Here is a 24,611-nt window from a genome sequence, read left to right as displayed (position 1 = left end):
GCGAGATTTCCATCCTTGTTCTAGACAGAGAAATACATCTCACCACAAAGACTCATCCTCAAACGGGATGGCTCCTGCAGTTTGTGGCTCCAAAGCTCTCAGCACCGGATGGTAGGTTTGGGACAACATGGCGCAAATTTACAGCACCGGGGAAGTGATTTAAATTCAGGAATAATGACAGTGACCCAGAAACTGGAGCCGGTTTGGGCAGTCTTAAAAGCAGCATCTGAAACATTACATGCAGCCAGTCACCAAAACCAGACTCCAATTTTGCTGACGTTTGTACATCCCTAATTCTTGTTCTATATTTGCAGCGCAAACAAGACCCAAAGCAAGAGCAGAGCTGCACTGTATTGCGTGTTCCACAGTAATTCAGCCTTTGCCCTGACCTTCATTGGAAAAGGCAGCCCGAGGGGATGACCAGAGATGTGCAGGGGTATGACAGGTCTTTGCAGACAAACAGCAGGGTCACGTGTGAGAGAAAAGCTTGTCTCAAGTCCTGTGATTTCCTTCTTGCCTCCCACAACCTCTTCCTTCTCTCCCGTTTTCTCCTGATTCCCATCTGCCTTTTTCAATTATTAACTCTGGGATTGTGCTTTTAGCACCGCAGAATATTTTGTGAAAATCAGGGAGGAAAGATATTGCTCAGTGAAGTACAGTCATACTTCTACTGAAACCGTCATTTTGATATTTCAAAGTACTTTTCAGACATGGTGACCAAGGGAAAAAAATTTAATCTGGCAAAAATTTGCACACTTAGAACATCTTTTCCTTGTACCTGAGGCAGAACAAGGATTCCAGCCGGGGTTCAGCACAGAGCTCCTTCTACAGGAGCCCCCCAGCACTGGGACACTGACACAGGAATTAAAAAATCCAGAAAAGCCATTCCTTCCTAAAAAGGCCCAGCAACTAACACGGTTCTGCAAACCATTTCCATTTTGTGCCCAATGAATAAGACTGAGAGGCTCCTATACAGGTCTATGTTAGCAACATTGCTATTTCATGGGATAATCCAAAGGTCAGGCAGATGAAATAGAAGCACAAACCAGTGCCAGCAATGGAAGAAACGCCGCCTTGTTCACTGACCAGTCCTATGCTCCTTCTAACTGGAAAACTTTGCCTCCTTCCCACTCAGTTCTTACATTCAGAAAACACTGAATTGCTGTTTTGCGCTAATGATTTCTGTCACTTACCACTGTGCAGCAAAGAGGCCAGAACCACCAGAGAAGAACCAGCGCCAGCAGGAGGAAGAGGATCAACAAAGCAATAGCCAGGATGGTCCCATCTGACTGGAAGGGAAACACAGAGAGTTTGTGAGCCCCAGTAACTTCCCCCTCCACGGTACCTCCCCTGTGCATCCTGCTTCCAGGTAAGTACATGTCCCAAAGGCCATTGCCACACTCCATTTATTTTTCAGACAAAATGCAGTTTTCCTCCCCCCTCACACATCTGAACGTGGCACCCGCGCCCCCACCTCATTGCAAAGAGGCCGAGACCTCTAGTTCCCTTCACAGAGAGTTATAGATTTTGTCACGATTTTCTGAACCTCACAATTACATAAAATACATATTTCACTTCAGATCAAAATGAACGTTAATATTACTCAGCGTATTGCGAGGACTGAAAAAAATATTTAAGAAAGAGCTCCCAACACAATGTTTCATGGCAGTTTAAGCATTCCCCTTTCTTTGCAGCTCTTCTCCCCTCTTGCAGTATAAACTTGAATGTGCTGCTAGAATGAAAGTGTATTCCAAACAGAAAACTTGAAGCAAGATCTCTGTGGACCCACGACTCAGGTCCTCCTGCTCTTCTTAGTGGGGCCGAGGCAGGATAGTCCTGCCATGAGCTTTTCAAGGAGATGAACCCAAACCCCCTGGCGACAACAGACAGGGGTTTCCACATCAGAAGCCATTAGCTCTAGAAGATCCTTTCCCCTCTGACTGGGATAATTCCCCCATTTAAAAAGGCATTTGCAGTTCTCTTATATCGGTGACCAACACAAACTGCTGCACAAGCCAGCTCAATGCAGCAATCACAACCCAATGTGTGTTATTTCTTGTTGCTTAGATTTAACCCAAAGCAGATGTTCTTGGCCCCCGGAGGCGTGCCAGCTCCCCAGTACCACTCCTCCCGGCACCCTCCTCTCCCCAGATAAGCAAGCAGGCAGTCCTGACTCCAGCCTGGCTGAGATGTTCTGGATGTAACAGCCAGACTCTTAAACATCCCCACCCAAGTGTCCAGCTCCCAATGCCAGAGGAGGGACACGTTCAAGAGCAGCCTGACCTGTAGGATGGGAAGACTGGATGGATGGTTAAGTCACTGCAATTCAATGGCCAGATGATCTCCCATCATACCATAATGGGAAGAGGAATGGAAAAATGGTTGACAGCATTTTCCAATCTCTCTTCTGCTGCAGAAGGAATTTCTGGAGAACTTTGATCAAGACAACCTGATCTTTGACACTTGGCAACAGAAGAGAGGTCATCCATGCTGTCCACATAGGAGAGGAATTCACCCAAGACAGCTCTGGAAATGGAACTTGGACCCCCACAAAATAAAAGCTCATTTGAGAAGAAGAAGCTGTACGTTTGGTGCTGTTCCTCTGGACAGACAGCATAAAGTCCCATCCATCAGCTGCAAAATGGAACTTGCTGATACTCAGTGCTTTAGAAAATGTAATCCTGGCTCTTTGTTGCGTCTAATTGTTGTCTGCCACTTTTGCCCCTATATTGAAACAAGTATTTTGTCATTAAGGAGACTCTAAAATAAATTTGCAAAAATATGAAAGAAATTACAGTGGCATTTTAACTATTTTGTTCTGGAGATATTTAAACAGAATTTATTTTTACTTCCCTCCCCCCCCAAGACAATTTGTAAAGACTAGTTTACATTACCCTAACACATCTGTTTCTGTGCAAGGCAGCTGGTGTGGCCAGCCAGCATTCTGTGTATCACAGCATCACAGCAGCAAAGCAGTCCGAAGGACTTAAAAGATTTTGATTTGCCAAATCTTATATTTGTCACTCAGGTAACACCTCTCACTAAAGCCAGCGCTGTCTGGCAGGTCTGCAGGAATAAGCCCTCTTCTGATATCAAAACCAGACCACCACCACCCCCTCAAAAAATATATATAATTCTGGTTAGATTAATTCCTGTTCTTATATTTGAACAAACATCAAAACATTCCAGGCAAATATGAACTGAATTTTCTGGGCTCAGCCATAGCTACGAAGTGTCAGACTGAGACCCTTAACAAGGAACTGTAGATCCCATCTCCATCTGCTCCGACTGGGCTGTCCCTGCGGCAAACGAGGCGCGGAGGAACCTGGCAAGTCAGAGCAGGACAAAGCATTTATGCACAATAAATCCTGCTATAATCATCCACCGTGGCCTGAATTCTGCTGTTGGTTTGTTTTATCTTTATTTCATCAGTTTCTGCTACAATTTAGCGGCCATTCTGTGATAACGATGTTTTTTTATACACTAGAACTACGATTACATGGTAACTGCCACTTAGCCAAGCCCAATAATAAACAAGAAGGAAAATCTGCCTGCTAAAATAGTTTGAAAAAGTTCCACTGACATCTTGAAATCTTTCTCCCAGTCCTATAGCTGGTTAAAAAGGGCTGAAGCACTTGAAATGTCTGTTTTCATTCCATTATTTCTTTTAATCAAAATTTGGAAGAACAATACGTATGCTCATGGAAACACTGAACCATGGAATAATTCAATGAGCTGTGTTTAACACATTGAATAAAGGCTGTCATTTCAAACCAAGAAAACAACTTTCATTTTAAACGAAAAAAAATACAAAAAAACTACAAGAATTTTAACTAGTGAATCTTCCATAAAAAAATATCTGTGGAGACAAAGCGTGGCGTGTCCCTAAATACCCACGGTTACGTGAAATCAGTGCTGCTTTCCCATAGGGATTCACCACAGCTACTCACACCGCGATGGACCGGTGCCGCTTGTACCCGCAGTGAGATCAACAGCCCAAAGCTCCGTTACACCGAGTGGCTGAGGAAGGGCTGACAGCTCAGGGGGCCGGCAGGACACCGAGGGTCAAAAACATCAGCAACCTGCTTCCCAACAACTGCTGAAGACCTGGATGGAGCCTGGAGTCACTGTTCCAAAACGCCTCGCTATCGTATCAAGAAACGGTAATAGGAAAAAAGAGCCAGGCTCTTTAACCGACGCTACACATTTGACATGTTAAAGCTCTACTGTGTGGTCTTTGAAACAAATAAACTGGTAGAGGAAGCAGGGCAGCTGTGCCTCGGAGCCTCCTGCTCCCTGCCAGGGTCCAACAAGGCCAAGGAAGTGCTACAGGTAATGCTGGTGGTTGAAGTATGATGGAAAACCACCTCGGGAAGATACTGTAAAATATAGAGATAACAAGAAATGTGAAGCAGGACACATTAGAGGCATTTCCTCATACACAGGAGTGGGTGTGTATATATATGTGTTTTCACTCAGCAGTTATTCTGGAAGTGTTACAGGCCATGAGGAGTCAGGCTGTGACTGGGGGACCCTTTTGTCCCAAGACACAAAGCTAGCCCCCTCTTGGTGCTGCCAGGGGGAGGGACGGCAAGGTCTGGTCCAGCAAACAGCATGGGCAGGTTCCTTAGATCTACCTACTTCCTTAAATCCACCCAAACCTGCAGATGTGTGCTGGCCTGCAAAGGAACCCCCTGCTCTTGGGCACACAAGCCCTGGGAAGATAAACCAGGTGTTTATCAACAGTCAGCCAACAGGGATGACCTGACAGTGATGGTCACTCCACAGAAGAAATAACTCATCCTCCAGAGTTCTTTTGCTGTTGCTTTCCCAAATCCCTGCCCAGGGCCAAACTCCAGGAAGCCCCAGGAAGCATGTACACACTCATGCAGAGACACAAAACTATGACAGAACCTGTGATTTTAAGTCCCCTATTTCATCTGTGATGTCCTCGATGCTTCTAACACAGAAGCAAACACAAATCAGTTCATAAAAAAACATAAATAATTTCACTGGTATTTCAGTGGAACTGTGGCTTATTCCGGATGGTTTTCCAAAAAATGCTACTATGCACCAGATTTTTTTCTTGTAGTTGGTTTTGGTCTGGTTTGTTTTTTTCCAATCTTCTTATTTTTGTTTAAGATTTTATTTCCTAGATTCTCACTTTACTGCCCTGGCATTTGCGGCGTACATTAGGTATTCCAGAAAGGTAACCTGGGATAACAACCCCAGAGTGCACGGACCCTCAAAAGCTCTGACTACTGACACGCAGGAGTGATGAATGAAGTACCAGGTGCATCTAATAAATGTGCTGGTGTACCGTGGCTGAGGAACGAACGCGCTGGTGATTCCCAAGGAGAGGGAGGTGGGCAGCGTGCGTGCTTGTTACCACAGCAATAAATGGATTTAACTTTAAGCATGTGTGTAAATGTGCTGACTCCATGCTATGCCTAAGAGGGATGGACTTCTGTTAAATATATGCAGCAAGCACTTGGCTTTACCTTAAGGGCTGGGTTCAGTAGAAGGATTTAGTCCTAACTCCTACAGACTTCACTGGGAGTAGGAAGCCTAAATACTCCGTTTCCTCTGGTTCTGCACCCACTGCTCCAGCAAACAGGAGCGATGGGCTCTCTCGCTGCCTGCTCTCGGGGCTAGAGGTCCCCGTGTTGGTCAGAAGAGCCTGCGGGAGCCCTTCCAGCTGGTAAGGGCAGCAGAGGACCTATGGCTGTCCTGCAGCCCCACGATGTCACCCCCAGGACAGGCTGAAAACTGCCACCGTTACTGCTTCAGGGCCAGGCGTGCAGAACCGTCTGCTCGGCTTCCGAGAACCGGGAACAGCAGCCGCAGAACCACGTCTCACTTCAGAGTGACTCTGCAGTAACAACTTCAGTAACACTTAGCACTGCAAAACCTTACAAAGAGAAGAAACAAAGCCTTACAAAGAGAATAAACACGGTTAACGTCATTCCAGAGAGAGGGAAGACGTGAACGGCTCCTGTATCCCAGCCCAGTGTCATGTATGTTAAAAAAAAACCAAAATTATTTTACATTTCACTTTTTCCAAGCAGGAAGAGCAGTATCATGCTGAAAGCCTTCAGAGGTGTTAGCAGGAAAAGAATGAAGTGCTTTTAAAAGCTTAATGAAAATCTTGACTACAGTTTTGAATGAGCATCCAAAAATCTGACAGAGGTTTTCTCCCAGGAGAGAAAGGGGAAAGAGTTTTAAATGTCTTTTAGTCAGGAGGGGAGGGGAGGCCAGAGGATGATCCTGCCTTTTCACACCAGAGACTCGGGCAGCTTTCACTGTGAAGGAAACACCCTCCATTCCTCTCCTGGGGACTCTCCCATCACAGCCACAGAAACTGATGTCGATCATTTATTTTATCACACACAGGAATTTTTTTTAATATAACAGAAACAATCTGGCCTAATTTCTAAAAGAAAATGAAATCTCACTGAAGGCACTGTTCCACAGCACTGGCCCCTTTGATTGGCGTCTATCCGGAGCTGCTTGAGTAGGAGCCAAGCTCAGCAGGGGATGAAGCAAGAAATACATGTTCTAGGTCACCCAGTATAGAATCATAGAATCATAGAACTGTCCATGTTGGAAGGGACCTTTAAGATCATCTAGTCCAACCATCAACTGAACTCTGAAAAAAAAACAAACAACAACAACAAAACCCCCCCAAAACCCACCCACATCACTAAACCATGTCTCTAAGCACTATATCAACCCGTCTTTTAAATACCTCCAGGGATGGCGACTCCACCACTGCCCCAGGCAGACCATTCCAAGGCTTAATAACCCTTTCAGTGTAAAAATATTTCTTAATATCCAATCTGAACCTCCCCTGGTGCAACTTGAGGCCGTTTCCTCTTGTCCCATCGCCCGTTCCTTGGGAGAAGAGACCGACCCCCCCCCCGGCTACCCCCTCCTTTCAGGGAGTTGGAGAGAGCGAGAAGGTCTCCCCTCAGCCTCCTTTTCTCCAGGCTGAACACCCCCAGCTCCCTCAGCCGCTCCTCACAAGACTTGTGCTCCAGACCCCTCACCAGCTCCGGTGCCCTTCTCTGGACACGCTCCAGCCCCTCAAGGTCTTTTTTGTGGTGAGGGGCCCAAAACCAGACACAGCCCTCGAGGTGGGGCCTCCCCAGTGCCCAGTACAGGGGGACGGTCACCTCCCGAGTCCTACTCACCACGCTGTTCCTGATACAGGCCAGGATGCTGTTGGCCTTCTTGGCCACCTGGCCACACTGCTGGCTCATGTTCAGCCGGCTGTCCACCAACACCCCCAGGTCCTTTTCTGCCAGGCAGCTCCAGCCACTCTGCCCCCAGCCTGTAGCACTGAATGGGATTGGTGTGACCCAAGTGCAGGAGCTGGCACTTGGCCTTGTTGAACCTCATCCCATTGGCCTCGGCCCATCCATCCAGCCTGTCCAGATCCCTCTGCAAAGACTTTCTACCCTCCAGCAGGTCGACACTTCCACCCAACTTGGTGTCATCTGCAAACTTGCTGAGGGTGCACTCTATCTCCTATACCTGTAGGTGTTCTCAGCTCCCTTTTTCCACTTTTACTGTACTGAGAAATGAGATGTCCCTCTGGCAATGATCTGTTTCGCTCCTCTCCTTCTAGAGCTGAAAAGAGATGAGAGCCCACTTACAGAAGACTTTTCCAGCATCCTACGTTATTTGCTTTCTGCTCAGTATGAACATCAGCGAAGCCTCACTTCAGCACGTGCTGTATAAACCCAGAGCAAGAGACAACCCTTGTCCTGAAGAGTTCACACTCCGAACAGAGCAGGCAAACACACGATGGAAAGGGGGAACAATCATTACTCTCTCTGTCACAAGGAAAGGTCTTTGGTCAGGGAAAACAATTCTCTAATCCCCGATTGCAGTATTTATGCTTATGAAAAAAAGCTGAATTTTTTCCTTCTGAATAAATACTTAAAAGTTTCCAGCTAAACAGAAGTGTTAGCAAGACTTCAGATATAGTAGAACTAATGGATGTCCATTCCTGGGCTCAGGCCTCCCCCGAGAGGCATTGCCATCTGGGATCCTGCAATAAATACAACAGGGTCTGGTGGGAAGGTTTATGAAGAAAACCCTGCAGACTGCTGAGCTTCCCCTCTGCAGTCGTATTGGCTCTCCATCGGTACTGGGATTCCATGGTCTCCAGATGACAAGCACCTCCCCATTCAGAGGTGCTGAGTCCAAAGGCCTTTGCTGTCCCCTTTGGATTCTAATGCTGGGACATCCCATCTGGTTTGGTAAAATGCTCCAAATTCTGTTATTGTTTCTGATACAAAGCTCCCGACCCCTGAATTTCACCACCAAGAGACCTGTGTTGAACCAAAGGCTAAAAATAGCAGTAAGACTCCACGCCACTGAACATCTGCTCAGGTCTCTGCTCGTCATGACATTGCCTGTTAATCGCCAAAAATCAGGTGTCACAAATTTAAGAGCCTCGCTGCAGGAAGCGGCAGAGATGGAGGGGAGCAGGGTCTCTGTGCTGCAAGCCTTGAGCTCTCTAACCGCAGAGGAGCATCTTCACAACCCCACCCTGCAGCCATGGCAGAGGTCACAGCATCTGCTCAGGCCTCACGTTCTGTCCTGGAGGCGAGTGCACGAGCCTTGGCTTCATGGCTGGGAGATCACGGGCCTGAAATCCCTCAGCACGAAGGCAGAGGCCTCAGGTTCTCTGTTTAGGTTCGATCTGTACCCACACTTGCACTGAAATAACGGCAGCAGCTCGATGCTCCCCCCGGCAGCGCGTGGCCGGTCGTCGGTGCTGCTGCTGTGACCGCGGAGGCTCCTGCTCTCAAACAGCCACCTCCTGTCCCCCGGCACTCGTAGCTGAACGAATCCTCTGAGGCGAAACCAAAGCAGTTATTTTGGTTTCCATTTGTGCCTGAAGGCAGCGCTTAACAAGAAGTATGTTAAATCCATTTCGGGAGGTGAAGAGCAACTGGAATAACAGCAGACAAAATTCTGTGGAATTAGACTTTGTCATAACAGCAACCATTTATGGCGTGATTTGGGTTTACTTCTTTGCTAGGCAGGAAAGGAAGGAAAACGGCATGTACCGCTCTGGAATGTCTTCCCTCTGTGCACACCGATGAGATTCGTAGCATTTCAGCAGCACCTTAAAAAAAACACCTCGGGAGCCCCTTCCTTGAGCTGACGCTCCCGTTCCCCCCCAGGCTGAGCAGAAGTTCCTCGCTGGCACCTTGTCCTGAGCCCGACAAGGGGAAGAGCGCGCCAGCAGGGCCTGACCCTCACAGCAAGACGTGTTGGGGAGAAGTTTCCTTCTGAAACTCAGTTTAAATTGAAATCAGATTTTCAACGGAAAAAGCATTTCAATAAAATCAAACATTTTTGTTTCAAAAAGCGCTCTGTTTCAGCTGAAATGTGGAATGGGGTTTCACTAGCAGAGGTGTACGTGTGAGACTATCGCACGCGTTTTGCAGTGAACTGCAGCACTGTCACAGGAAAAAGTCTGCATATCCACAAACTATTTCGATGTTTCCAAATTAAAACTTTTCAAAACTTCCATTCTGTGATTCTGCCCCCATCCCCAATTTGTTGGTCTCTTTGGTGAATCCCTACTTTCCAAACCACAGGAACATGCTGTTTGTAGGAAGCCTACCACACTGGAGGGTATTATAAAACAGCCCATGTAGCAATATTAGAGTGAAATAATCTACACATTTAATTCTTAGGGTGACCTGTGTTAGCAAAAACATTCACTGCCTATTATATTCACAGCATAAAACATTTAAGAGCAATTTCTTTTAGAAGCAAACCTGAAATTGTATGCCCCGGAGTTCCCACAGAGCAATACCTCAGCTAATAATGTACAGGTCAAGGGCCTAGGAAAGTGCTCATTACATTTACTCTGCAGCTTCATAAAGCCTCTATTGATACACTAACGAATGCTTGCTAATTGCCTGCAGACTCAGAAACACTGATAACCAGCAGAGCCTTAGCTGTGCAGCCCAGAACAAAGTCACAATTGAAAAAACCCTACTTTGGCACTGAATTACATTCCTTCTGAATAAAAAACCCTTCAATGAAGGGCATCATTAGTTTTTACTACAAGCCTCCAGTGATTTCTTGATTTTTCCTAACTTTTTCTTTCTTCATATTTAAAGATCAAATCCATCCACTGTTGTTTAACTCAAAGGTGCAAATCCCTGCAGCCCTTCAAAGAGCCACAGGAAGAAAGCCGGGGTACCTGGATGCAGTAAAGCTGTGCCAGTACCTGTCTCCTTTTGCCAAATGCGGACCCTGCCGAGGTTAGGCGACCCAGTTCTCCTTTTTCGCTGACTCCAGTGGCTCCTGCACCCTTGCCACTGGAAATGTGAGACCAGAGGGACTGTTTCCAGAAGAAACAGCAGGCCGTTTCCCCACCTGCCACCTCACCCATCATCCCAAGCCATTTATTAATGGTTGCCACCAAGATAACTGCTTCATGGCAAGATAACCAGCTCCCTGATCTGCCTGTGCAAGAACTTCTCTCACCCCAAGTTGCCATCAGAGGTGCAATAGGCCACTGCATCCATCCGCTTCCACACCAGCAATTTCAAGAAGCCCCTTTTCCACAGCCAAGGACTGGCTTGGTCCCGCTGCTCGCCAGCAGATCCCCTCTGGTTTCCAGAATCGGCAATCCTACCCAGGACGGTGGAAGGGCTAACTGCCCGGCAGTGTGCTTAGCCACCTTGAGATCTTCCCACCCAAGAGTGGGTTTGGAACAACAGCATCTCAGGTAAGGAGGAGTTGGTATCTATTGGCACCAGGTAAGACTCTAGGTTACACAGGGAAGCCCAGTTCAGGCACTGCATATGCCTCCCAAATGCAGGTGCTTCCCCAAACTGCCCTGACCCAACATGGCCCTTTTCAGTGGAAAGGCACTCCTTTTTCCAAGCCGCAATTCCCCAAGCCCTCCTCCTGAAGGGACAGGGTGTGACGTGGGCAGGCATCCATTGTGAACTAGATACACACAGCAAGTAAAAACGAGTTTCAATCAATGCTAGCCTATGGCAAGTCTAATATCCTGCCACCAAAATGCTCTCCCAGCCCATGTCTGACCCTCCATCGTCTCACCTTCTTGCAGAGAAGCACCTTGTGTTTCTCAGAAGGTGATGCAGGGAGTACGGGGACATCACCTGGTGATGCTCCTTGCTCTTCCCATCGAGAAGGAAGACTGTTTCACACTGTCACTGCAGCCCTGCAGTTTTCACACCCCTTCCCGTTTCGAGTCTGAGAGTTACTAGTGCAAGAGGTCATTAGTGGTTTTTTCTCTTTTGGGAGCATTTTAGAAAATGAACAAAGACTTATTTTAATTCCCATCCTGGCTTCTGTCCGAGATGCTCTCTTTTTGCGCTGCAGAACTTGGCAGCAGCGCTCCAGCCAGCAGAGCGGGACTGACTTCCTGCCTCAAATGCTGCCTTGTAAATTATTTCCTTTATTGCACACTCCTGGCAGTGCTTGGTGTGCAACCTGCTCTGGGCACATCTGCACGTGTACACATTCAGAAAGCAGCATTTAATACTTTCTCCCTCTTTCAGCTCTTCAATCTCCTAACACGGGAACAGGAGTAAATCCCTTCTTAAGAGCTTCCCGATGTTACCAGCCATTTCTTGCTAATTCTTCTTCAAGCAGTGGGCAACCCCTGCAGCGTCCGCTCCCCAGCCTTGAGGAGGCACAGAGGAAGGCAGGTCACACCGCAAAAGCCGACGTGGGGCAACTTTGCATAGAAAAATGGTGGTACACTGAGACTAATAGCTGAGGAAGAAGAATATTTAGAGACATGGTTTAGTGATGGATTTTATCAGAGTTAGGTTGATGGTTGGACTAGATGATCTTAAAGGTCCCTTCCAACCCAGACAATTCTAGGATTCTATGATATTTTTTTTTTTAGTCTTAGCACGAGTGGAAGCAGAGGATGCTCAGTTCCCGTTGCATTTGTGGTCCTATGCCTTATATTATTGCTGTTACACAATTGGCTTTTTATGTTTAGCAGGGAGTAAACTATCATTCTTGGTGTCTTCAACTATCAAAGGTTCAGTGACGTCAGCAGCAGAATGAAAGTACTTTTTAAACTCTCATCTTTAATTACCTGCCACCCAGTGAAGATATTCTGGTCTGACAGATAAAAGGTAGAGACTGTGCAACCCCACAGTAACGCCTGTAGCAATGGAAGTTGTCAACTTCCAGACCGGGACTGGAGGCGACATGAATCATTATTTTCTGCCTTAATGTCTCTTTTGTAAATGCAGGTACGTTAAAAAAAACCTAGTATTAAAAGCTAACGGAGAGGAAACTGATCATGGTAACAAGAATTCAGTCTTTCATGGCATGTGAAAACAGACCATCAGGTACTGTAAAGTCACACCTAAATGTGTCCAATTGTTTTAAGCCCTTATTGCAATCACTGTCAGCTCTGCTCAGTTACCGGGCACTTTTGGCCCCTGCCAGAACAGAGAACAACGGCACCTCATTTCCCTGCAAAGCAGACGCCCTGGGAGAGGATGCCCGTCCGAGGCACTGGGCAGCTGATAGCGCTTGGCTGAAGCAAGAGCACGGTAACATGAAGTCAATAGCCTTGCTGCAAGGAGTCAGACACTAGTGATTTGGGGGCAGGATCTGACTTTGCCTTCTGGGGTTACACAGCTCCTGGAGCGAGTCAGATCCACATGTGTGACTACAGTACAAGGGCCAGGTAGGTAAGAATATCAGCAGAAGGGGGGCGAGGGGTGTTGCCCCTCAGAAGGGGCCTCTGTCTAATTTGAGTGAAGCGACAGAGACAGATAGTGGCAAGTTCTAACATTATTTATAACCAAACCAGCTCCTTGACACTTAGAACTGGGGGACCCTGAAGCTAAACAGATGCCCAGGATTCATCCAAAAGCCTCCTAGAGAACAATTTCAGGGTAGTCTCCTCCTGAAATGTCAGTTCAAGCATCACAATTCATTCCAAGGGATGCAGAGAGGGTTTTAAATCTACAGAACAGAGATTACCTTGTCCAGAAGAACACAGGGGAACAAGCCCAGCTTCTCTCTGCGTATTGTGATGCCACAGCCTGAAGGACATTTCTTTAGAAGCAATGCCCTGCCCTATGTCTGCCTGGCCCTTGCAGGCTTCAGTGTTCAGGGCTACCTTTTAGCACCTTCTGCCAGCCACAGAAGTCACCTGGATGTCCCTGCGTGGCTTTGCTCTCCTGTTCTTAGGTCATGCAGTAACAACGCAGCCTCATTGCCCTCCGTATGGAAAAGTGGATTCCTTCCCCCGTGGGGGACTTTCCAATGAAAGAAAAACATTGTTTAAAAGGTACAGATATTGAAAAACCAACTTCAGAGAAATAAATTAGTAACTCTTCAAGACAAGCAAGCCAAGAGACAAATTCATCAAATACTTCCAGCCAGCTGAGCTTTGTCACGCTGGAGATGCTGGCATCGTATCCCCCAGCTGAGCATATAAACAGCACACTGTCTCCAAACCTTAAGAACACTCTCATTCCAGCCGTTCCCCTTTTCTGTTGGGGGAGCTGCCAGTGGTCACATAGCCTGGGCCAAAAAACACCCTAAATTACACTCAGGCCAGCCTTGTCTTATTTTGACTGGGTAACACATAAGTTAGTGGGGAGCAGGATTAAACTTCTGTCTGCAGCCCCTGATTTACACGGTGTCACCCTCTTACTTCTGAAACAAACCCAGTCCCCGTAAGCAGCTTTACCAGAAAGCAGCCAGTAATCCTCAGCCTGGGGTGTGCAGTCAGCAAAACCTTTGAATGAGAAATAGTGGTGGCCATCCACAGAGAGGGCACAGGCAAGCCCGACACACGCAACAGTCTGCCCTAAGCTGGAGGCTTTCATCTGCATTCCATAACTTAATAAAACAGACGCTTTGCCCAACCACAACAGCTCCTGTGTCTGGCCCATTTTTGACAGATAACTGGAAATCAGTGCATTCCTCCAACGAGCAAACCCCCTTCTTGTCCTCAGAGCTCCTGACAAATGGGCCCTGCCTTCTGAGCCCTGCTCCCCAAGGCTGCTGCGGGCACTGTGGGGGCAGCGGGACACAGCCCTCCCAGCTCCTTCCCCCTGGAGTACGTGACTCTTGTCCTGCACCACGAGGGATCTGTCAGAAGGTGTGCTCAGCCCCTAACCACCCCTGGGACACGATTCACTGGGGCAGGTTTGCTTTGTCATCTCAAAGCAGCGGGTGCAAGACCCCGGTCTCTCCAGCGCGCCTTTATTTTCCACCCCTGACAGACACCTTATCATCTTGAGGGCATCTGGCATTGTCCAGACAGGTTTCCCATTAGATTTCAGAGCCACCAAAACCAGCAGAAAAGCCAAGATGGTAACAAACCACAACAAAAGCACCATTCCTGAGACACTAACATGAGGATGGGAGAGGGAGTCACATTCACCAAATCAAAAAGATTCTCTTCTACCAACCAGTTTCTAGCTTTTTTCTTTCTTTCTTTCAACTCTTCTTTGAAGAAAAGACTGCACTCTGAAAACTGAGCATTCCCATGCAATTCCACAGTCAATGCTTTTTACCATCTCCAAAAAGTGGCAACTCTACCCTTACCTAAAGGCCCCTGCATGAGCCTGGGGAGTTCAGCTCTGTCCTGACTGAGACTTCCTTACGCATCAGCCAGACCTTGCGTCTGGAGCTCCCTGTGTTCACTAATTGCCCGGGCAAATCCCCGACTGTATTTATCGTGAGGGATTTAAAAGGGCCTCCTGTGTGTAATGGACTCTTGCCTCTAAAAACTCATATTGAAAGTCCTGAGGAAGAAAAACAAACTAAAATCCCTAACGACCTCCTATGGACTGTTTTGTACCTTGGGCTTGAAAATAACTGGGCCAACTGAGATTCTTTTTTAAATGGAGATTTTGCTCCATCTGATTCAGCTGAGGTCGCTTTCATGCGACTGCAAGTCTTCCCAAAATGTACTTTAAAATGGAAATGCTGGAAGATCCACTGCAACAAAAGCATCTTTACAAGTCTCTTCCACACCTTCTTCTGTTTTCTTTGTTAGATGAAAAATCAATCACCTTTCAACAGAGAGGAGAGAACTGCAGTGAAGTACCAGGAAAGCCTGGAGACTCACTTTAAAAAACAAAATTTAGGCACTTCTGGCATTTTTCTTGTCTAAGCCTAAGCAGCAATTCCTTGAGTCCCATGGAAGAGGAGGTACAAAGGCATATACAAGCACGTCCATGCTCCAATATTGGAAAGCACAAGCATTTGAGCAAAAGGCAGAATACAACAGCACCCACACGGTTTAATTTCTGACAGCCCTTGCACTTTTTTGGGGGTTGCAAACCCTGAAGCCCGACACATTTCAGAAAGCAGAAAGCAGAGGAAAATGAGAAGTCCCTCAAAGCACAAGGGAGAGCTGGAGTCCAGGCAAGTGAGTTCCAAGTGCCTGAGTTTGAAAGTGTAGGAAGAAGCTCAGAGGCTGTTTTAACTGTACATATGACTCCTTTAAACAAAATAAAACCCCCAAACCCCAACCAGCGCTCAGAGTGAGGTCTCATTTGGTGTTGACAGATGTGACAAGTAGCATCACTTAATGCTGGAAAGTGAGATGTATTTAGTGTCTCAGACTAGGAAGGAGAAGAAATCAGTCATTATGTGTGCCTTCAGTCCTAACCTTCCCACATTTTTTCCCCTTTGAAATGCTGTAGCAGATTTTATACCTCAAGGGGAAAAAATGCCAATAATTACTTCAGATAGGCAATATGGGCTTAGGCAAAAGCTCTGTCTCTTCCCAGAGGGAGTCAGTTTATGCTGGAGAGGCCTGTGCGTTATTGCATCCAGAGACACAAACTAGTGACAGTTTCTAAAGGAGACAAGTGCACAGAGCACTTTCTGCCACGCACTCAGTATCTGAATAGGAAGGCAGCACAGTCTGTGAAAGCACTGGCAGCCCCACAAAAATGACAGCACTGGGCAAAGCAAAAATTCCCAGTATCCCATTTTCAGCAGCTGGCACTCGGCATTAGAAAGCACAACGTAAGCACCGGAGTGCAAAGCGCTCCTCCTTCCCCGCTTCTGGCGATCCCCAGAGTCAGGTCTTGCCCAGTTACAGCACCGTGATGTGCTTCTAGAAAAGGCAAAGGCTTTGATCCCTTGGCTCTTTCCAAAAGGTGACCTATCTGTCTAAGATGAAAAGTGTTTTCTTTCATCTATATTTTTCACTGCTCAATAAAACTGACATTTATTTAGCTGCCTTGTTGCTAGGAGTCTTTAGATATTAAACAAAGGTCGGAACCCATGCTAGTATAAAATAGCTTTGCCCTATCAACCTGTGAGAAACGCCCAATTTCTTTACTGAGAAAACCTACACTAAAATTTTTGCCAGCTAGGGTGCTAAAAAAAGCTTGTTAGGTAGTTCAATGTCTGGGCTCTATCTGTCTTGATCTTCAGATACCTGCTTTCATAGCTTAGGAGTCAAAGTCTGACTGGCTTTTATTAGTGTTTACTTGCTGGGAATGTAGCTGTTTGCTTCAGCTATGCTCTTCATTGAATTTTCTTCCCTGGATTTCCTCCAGAGAGTCCTTGAAAATGAGTGGTTCATAGAAGAGGAGAGGTATTGCTTGTAGGGAAAATGGGATATTTGCAGATTATTTACACATTGCATAGAAAGGTTTTGGTGTGGAACTACATAAGAAAACAAAGAAATGGTAAAGCTTATCAGGCTGTCAAGCCCCTTCATTTGTTCATTCTCCCAGGAAATAGCCATTTCTGAAGAGCAGTGAGATTTGGGTTCAAGGCATTGGCCTCAGAGCGAGTGTGGGGCTGCCATGTGAAGTCACTGCCGATTGCCATCTGGGAAGCTTTTTGAAGACGGCACTCCAGACCTCTTTCCAAACCTGACCATTTCTGAATCCAGCAGAGAGGGGAACCCCAAAGCACTGACTGCCGCTTTGCACACAGGGAAGAAAAGCCTTGTTTTTTTCCTGCTCGTTACTGTCACTTCGTTCCACAGCTTTCGGGCTGTCCCATTTCAGCTGCAGACATTCAAACAGACCTAACTTTCAGGTCTTAAGTCAATTAAACAAGTCATTTGATGCACATTTTGTATGCGGATATTTCCAGGACTAGAGCCCTTGTAACTTTAATTAAAGAGGGGATTGTAGTCTCGGTAAACAGTTTCATCTTTAAGAAGAACTTGAAGAAACTAAACTCTACTACAAAGACAAAATGCCTGTTTATCCAGGAGAAATATCCTCGATTAGCGAAGCCTGCGATATAATCAAAGCAGCCACTGAATGTCGCTGCGTCGGGGTTTGGATGTAGGATCTGGATTTGAATTCTGGCTGCTCAGCCGCACTGGAAATCTAGTTCCGCAGTCTGGAGGCATCAGAGCAGTAGGTGCTGCTGTGAAGCATAGGCATTTTTGAAAGTTTCCTCACAGCTATTAAAACAATAGAAAAAGAAGAGATGGTTCGTCTCCTATAACTTAGAAATAATGATTCCATCCTCAGAAGAAAGCATATCAGGAAGGAATATTTTTTCTCTAAGAATTCTTTCCCAGATCTTGCCTTATATGAATAAAACATAGGAAAATATTCCTGTAATTTGCTGACAACATACAAATACATTTTTGCCAGTGAGCAAAGAGAACTTAAACCAGAAAGTTAACTAATAAAATTAATTCCCTTCTTTTAAAGCATAAGAAAGTCTCTGTGAGGTTTGGACTATCACCCCTCATGTAAGCTCTGAAAACTCTCTCCGTACAGCCTTGTCTGTGTTGAACAAGTATCAAGATGAAGTGACACAGAAGACTTTTCTCACCCTGTGCCTCAGCCTTTGTGGAACACAGACGGCTGCTGGCAATCGATGTCGTACAGCTTAGCCTTGCACTTCCCTACAGAAACGCGACGCGCTTTTACCAGACAGGGAGAAGAGCAGGCCATGGACAGATTTTCAAGTCTTTCTGGTGAGACCATTCTGGCTTCTCAAACAACAGTTTAAGTCAGTTTATGGGAGAAGTAAAGCAGCGCCTCAACCATTCCCTGCAGAGAAGATAGGTCTTCCCACAGGTGCATAAAGCTGAATACACTGAGGCACAAAGGACTGCTCTGAGCCTAAAGTGAATTCCTCCACTTCCTCCTTTAGCGCAAGTTATTTCATGCTCTATTCCCATCAGCCATGGCTCAGCAGAAGCAGCATCTTCAGCAATACCATGAATTATAACTGGTTTCATCGCCCTTTGCCTGATTCCACCAGAGACTGAGCGTAGCAATTCACTACTGGCAAAGGAAGCCAGCTATAAGCCAGCTGCTTCAGTGGAGAATCTCCCACTTTTTTTTTTGGCAGCCATTCTGGGTTCCAGACAAAGGGTGTGAGCACAACTGCTGTGTGCCCTTCATCGTGAGCGGCATCACTGCTGCAGAGGAGGCAGACCCGCCAACGAAGGAGGCGAGACCAGCCAACGAAGGAGGCGAGACCAGCCAACGAAGGAGGTGAGACCAGCCAACGAAGGAGGCAGACTAGTTCCTTGTTTACTGTGCAGTGGACAAGCAGGCACAGACACCTTCAGACCACTGGCTGCTAGTCCTGTTCTGGTCTGCATCCCACAGGAGATACGGAGCCTGACGTGTTCACTGAGGACTCCAGAGCTTTACCACATTATGGCACACGCAATGTCCTATTACCACCCTCACAAGCTCACCTTTAAAAGAGAGAAACAGGTCCTCCACACCCCAGGCTTACTCAGTTTGGAAGCCCTAATCCCAGTGTAGCACACACCTGTTGTTAAGTACCACCATCCTACTGAATCGTTTTAGGCACACGAATCAAAACTTACACAGTGCGTGCTGGAGATGATGACGGAGCTAGAGATGAAGCTCAGACCATCGTTCATACTGACTTGAAGAGCTGCTTCCCTGAAAAAAACCCAAACAACACAAAAAACAAGTCAGGCTAGCGAGTCCACAACCCTCCACCAGATAATATCATAATATAATGCACAGAAAAGCCTTTTTTACAGGTTAATTCACCCTGTTGGTTCTCCCTCCCCTGTGCTCCAATGCACAACTGCCAATTAACCCAACAAGCACAAGAGACAATGTCAGAATAAGATGCATATAAGAACAACATAATATAGTGAGATTAGGGAAACTCATTTTCCCACAGGCAGAGTAAATACTTGAGTATGGAGGAAAAAACATACATGCCAACTTCTCGTAGAACAGGTGCCGGGCAGAGTAAGTAGGTATCTTCCACTACAAAAGGCTTCTCATCTGGAAAATAGAAATACTGGGATTTATTACCTGGTCAGTAATTCAGGCCTTAAAGACCAAGCTTAAATAATGTTTTTCCTCACTTTTGATACCTAAACAAGATCAAACACTGTACGAGGGATAAAAAGCTACTGCCCAGCAGTTGTTCTGAGGTAACTGTGGGCACACCTTCAGCCCAGGGAGTTACAGAGTAAATACAAGGTAATGCCGGATCCCCTGCGCCTCAGGAAAAAAAAAAATAATAAAAATTCAACACCTCACGTTTACACACTCCCCCAAAAAGATGGGGAAATGGGGCAGCTGATGCTCCTTCTTCATTTCTTTGCAGAGCCCTTGTGAAAACTGTCTTGCTTTCAGGCTGCCGCAGCTCTCCATCATTCTCACTGTGAAATATCACTCCACAAAGCCCTTTTTTGTCCCCGCTCCTGCAGAAGAGCTGAGCACTACCTGCCCCTGCAGAGCCGGACGCCCCCGGGAAAGGGGGAGCCCTGCACCCCCATCACCCACTCCTTGCAGGCAGCACCCTCACCATTCCCTGCTGTGGAAATCTGGTGGACATCCGCGCCACGACAAAACTGAAGATACAAAGCTTTTTGGATGGTCAGAGTAAATTATGACAGCCACTCTGCAGGAGAGCAGACAGCGTTGCAACAGATTACATATAACTGGAAAAAGCTGGGTTAAGAAAAGTGTATATTATGGAAAATTTTGCCTTTCAAGACAGACTTCTCTGAACTTAAATTAAACCTTCCAACCTAAATTATACTATGGTTTTAAAAGCGGAGTGAGAAAAATTATCAATAGGAAATTGCCTGGGAAAGAGGAAGATTAGCTACTATTCTTCTTTCGTAGACTTAAATCAGAACTTTATACCACCCATCTCTCTGGTGACCGGACAGATGGGGATCCCAAGGAACTTCAGCCCATTTGCCAGCTGACCAGAGATGGGGCAGATTGCCAGAAAACCAGGCAGACAGGCTGGGTGGTTTTTGTTTTTTGGACTGGAAACCACACATTCCTGCAGAAGGGGTTGATGCTGCTGAATCAGCGTTTTCCAGAAGCACGTCACTGCATCAGAAAGCGTTCTACCAGCTGTACTCACAGCCAGCTCAAGGGCCTTCTATAGGGATTCTTATAGACCTGCAATGAGCTGTTACCAAATATTACCAGCTTCCTAAAATTTTTCAGTTAACATTTTATTTTGTTTGAAAGCCACTTCACTCCTAACAGATTTCTTTCCCTTCGCTTCTCAAACCTGTAGGTTTCAAATCTTGTCTTCAGTCCAAATCTGGACTCTTATCTCTATAGACCGCAGGGTCGGAGAGACCTTCATTCTGTGGGGCCACGTTGAAACAGGAGGTACAGTTCATCACCACCTCGCTTTGCTATTCGAAATAGACACCAAACCCGGGGTCTCCAACCATCTCAAGTCTCTTCACAACCATGTAGTGCAGGTAGTGACCTTCCCAGGGTGCACGTAACACGGGCAACGTGGGAGCAAGGTCAGAGTGTTCAGTGCATCACTGACAGCAAGAGGGAACAGCAAGGACAACAGTTTAACCAAATCGTTTAGCAATCTAAGGAAGAGCTGAGTTCTTCTGAGTTCTTCTGAGGTCTTCTGTTTTTGAGGAAACTTGTGCAAGTTACAATTCCATTTAAGGTGCCGGTGGACAGAGGAAAAGCCATGAAGAGACACAGGCCAAAGAGAATGTGGCAACCTTCTCTAAAGTAACTTCTGCATCAGCTGTGAGCCTTGTTCATTCTTCACTTGGCTAATGAGATAAATTTGTTCACATGGATGGTGTCTAATAATGATTAGGGCAACAGCAGTAGAGCAGTACTGGTCCTGGCCCCGTTCTCAGTGGTTAACTCAGCAGCCTTCAGCCAGAAGCAGCACGTTTTACTGCAGTGGATGAGGCATAAGAGATAGAGATGGCAAGAGTTTGTCGCCTCATGCAGGAGCAGGACTCAGCAAGTCAAGCATTCTTTCCCAGACATTCCTAAAGGAGAGGTTTCCACCGAATACAAGATTTTAGAAAGCAGTAATATTGCTGCAGTATTTCCTATCACAAATTACAATCTGTATTTCATACTGGTGTATTTCTTTGCTTTGGCTGCAATATAAAAGATTATTTCCTCAGACAGGTTAGGAAATGTTTATATTTTACACTCCATTAAAAAAAAAATGAAATGGTAATGAAAAGTCATAGCCTTCCCTGAAGTTTTCCTTATGTTTCCAGCTTCCAGCAAATCCCATACCTATATATACACGCTTGAATTTTTGGGTTACCCATAGCAGTTATTTTGTTAAGGACTGTTTGACATAGGCAAACAGCTGAAAGCAAAGCATTTTAGCCAGACGTATGTTTTTCACAGACAGGCTTTGCTTCTGCATCACGGCTCACCTACCGAGAGCAGCCTTTGAGCTTCTGTGATCCCTCCAGACCCCTGCTCCTGCTGTTGGGCTGCAGAGTACCATATTATCCCATATTATGGCTGTTTTCCCACAGCAAGGTCACATATGAACCTTTCCACTGCACCAGACATCAGGAGCAGGTGTGTTCAGCGCAGGGCATTCCCTTGCTGTCCCATACTACCTAAAATATTACTTCCTCATTAACAGAGAGGTGGACAGTGAACAGGCGTTGGAAGCCTGCAGTGTGTGATACAATGCCCACCCCGCACTCCCCGGCGCAGGCGCTGGGGTTATGGTGAGCTCACATCATATACAGCCCCTTGGGTTTGCAACGGAGGTACCAAACCAAAGCAGCAGCATTTCCCGCCCTGCACAAGCAAAGGCACATGCACAGCGGCGGTGAATCTGGCCCTACAGTTCTGTTCTCACCCTGATTTATGAAGGTATCATTAACTCCCATAAATTTATGACATCGTCTCAGCGCACACACGCCAAGAGAACGAAGACCGATGTCTTGTTTTCTCCTTTGCTAACACTGGCAGCACAGGCCAAAGAATTCCCCGTGCCAGCATTCACTGAAAAGCTGGCTTAATTTTGCAAGGCCTTTTACTTAGATCTCATTAGCTTTTTGTTTCTCTTTCTCTCCCTTCCCACTCCTAACTTGCACTAAAGCCTATGCCTCTCTTGAAAGTTTATCAGACTCAGAGTCCCGAGAGGGAACTCATGGCTGGCCAGGCTGGCTACAGGGAGAGATTATTTTGTTTGGAGAATGTTTGTGTTTCACCACAAAAATGAGTGACTATTTTCCTTTGCTCTAAACAAAAGAAGATCCATTTGGTTTGCATAACTCTGGCCATCTGACTCCTTCCTGGAAAACTTACATAGGGAAACCAAACAAAACAACACTCCTCATCTGCTATTGCATCTGTATCTGCAGGATGCATTTGAAAGAACGCCGCTTTTCTCATCTGCTAGAAAAAGCTCACTGTATTCCTGTGCAGCAAGAGATGGGCCCGAACGCTCCCAAACTCTAGATCTCATGCCAAACTCTGAATTTTGTGGTTTGGCCTCCTCTCAGCTGACAATACTAGTGGCAGGGCCGTGGAAGGCGGGGAGGGAGCGCTCGACTCGCTGTCGCTGGCTTTGCTGCCCAGGCAGTGACTCCTCTTCCCGGCTGGGCCACTCGCTGTGTGCAAGAGAAACCACTCTGCCTCCTGCCCCAGCTTTATAGAAAGGATGCCCCAGCCTCGATCACATCCCACCCCAGCCAAGGGCAGGGCTCGGGATCTTCAGGAAACGTTGCAGCTCCTCACCCTTGAGAAAGTCTGCCCACAGCAATGGGCACAGTTTTCTCCTTACCCATGCGCCTCTCACCAAGCAAAATAAAGTTCTCACCTGTCCCCATTTGAAGTAAAACCGAACCAATTTTCTGTTCTGTAATTTTACATCTTAGCTAGGCCTCTTCTAACTGTCTGAAGTTAACGGTATATTGTGGAGAAAACTGCTGGTTCTCAGAATGATAAGCCCAATGTTTGTGCTCCATGCCAAGGGACGGTGTGCAGGGAGGCCCTTGCTTATACTTATTGCTGTAACAACCAAGGGCAGCCAATTTTCATTATTTGCCCCCTTAGAGGGTCGGAAACAGAAAAACGTAGAGGGGTCCCACCTGTGGGGAGGAGGGGACAGGAGAGGTGACCCAAACCTGACCAACTGGGGTATTCCATCCCATCTGCCCCATGCTCAGTGTAAAAGCTGAGGGGTCAAAGGGTCAACGCTTTCTCTTCGATGGCCGACGTCCAGAGAGGACTCTGTCTGTTCATCTGCCTTTGATCCCGATCCGTGTGTTCCTGACTCCAGAGCTGGAATCCAGTTCCCATTCATCACTGAGTCCAGTCTGGGACTTCCCCAGTGCCTGCCGGTGACGTGACTGTCATCCTGGGAGCTTGACACGGTTTTGTATATATTGTATCTATTTCATTATTTTCTTTTTTTTTTTTTTTTAAATTTTAATATTAATTCTTCATTAAAGTAGTTTAATTCATTCTAAACTTCTAAATCTCCTTATCTCTTTCTCTCCTCTCTTTTGGTGGGGGGAGAGGGAGGGAAGGGCCATCTGTCAGTTTGGTTTTGGTAAATTCGGCCGAAACCACGACATCACCATATAAATCCCCCACAGGACACTGCAGCCATGGGCAGCTAAAACTAATCAGTCCTGAAACATAACCCGCTCAGAGCAGTGTGCAGAAATGGAGAAGGGTCAAACATCTCACAAGAATACATCTGTTTTCTGTGGATGCCCTTTCAACAAGATATTTTCTACTGCTCAAGCGCCTGCAATTCTCTACCCAGCATTCCTACACCTTTTAACAGCTATCTGTAGCCTGTAAAATCTATTAATCCCAGCAACAGTGAATAGTTTCTTTTGCCATTAGCAGGGTGTAACCTTTTGGCAAGCCAGGACTTGGAGTACTTCCCAACCATAATAATAAAAGCCTCAATATATGCACAATGTTTTAACACAGGGGAGCAAACCTCAATAAAAGAGAGGTACAAAAATCCCCCAAAAGGTGACCAAGACAGATCATAGTACTTTCTTTTAGCCATACAACCAAGATAAAATTAGCAGCTTTTTCTTTGGTTAACAGTTCATCCAAAAAGCGACCTGCATGCTGAAAACTGACTGCAGAGAGCCCTTACAGAAGGGTTTAAGAAAGCACATTTTCAAATTGCCATGGCAATATCACAAGTGCTGATTGTTGGACTCACAATATCAGCAATATTTTAGTCCGGAGAAGGCTGCAAAAGCTGTTTGCCAAGGTTCCTATATATTGCAGCCTAACAATGTCCTTCTGCTATCCCTGTATTTATGATTTGTGTTCAACTAAAGTACGTCTCAGAAAACGCTCTGACCCAGCCTTCTGTTACTA

The 24,611-nt window shown here is 46.4% G+C and overlaps 1 protein-coding gene across 1 annotated transcript in view; it reads right to left on the bottom strand.

The window, feature by feature from the left end:
* The window catches only part of ANTXR1 (ANTXR cell adhesion molecule 1), a 113,559-nt gene that overhangs the window by 49,107 nt on the left and 39,841 nt on the right, over nt 1-24,611 (bottom strand). Inside the window, exons 11-13 of the mRNA XM_074164108.1 lie at nt 19,199-19,268; nt 18,833-18,911; nt 1,194-1,289 (exon numbers count right to left, since the gene is read on the bottom strand). Coding sequence (XP_074020209.1) covers nt 1,194-1,289; nt 18,833-18,911; nt 19,199-19,268 — 245 coding nt within the window. The remainder of the gene's footprint in view (nt 1-1,193; nt 1,290-18,832; nt 18,912-19,198; nt 19,269-24,611) is intronic.

Source organism: Numenius arquata, chromosome 26 (genome assembly GCF_964106895.1).
Source record: "Numenius arquata chromosome 26, bNumArq3.hap1.1, whole genome shotgun sequence".
Lineage (NCBI taxonomy): Eukaryota > Metazoa > Chordata > Aves > Charadriiformes > Scolopacidae > Numenius > Numenius arquata.
The sequence above is the reverse complement of the archived record's forward strand: the minus strand, read 5'-3'. Positions and strand labels throughout refer to the sequence as shown.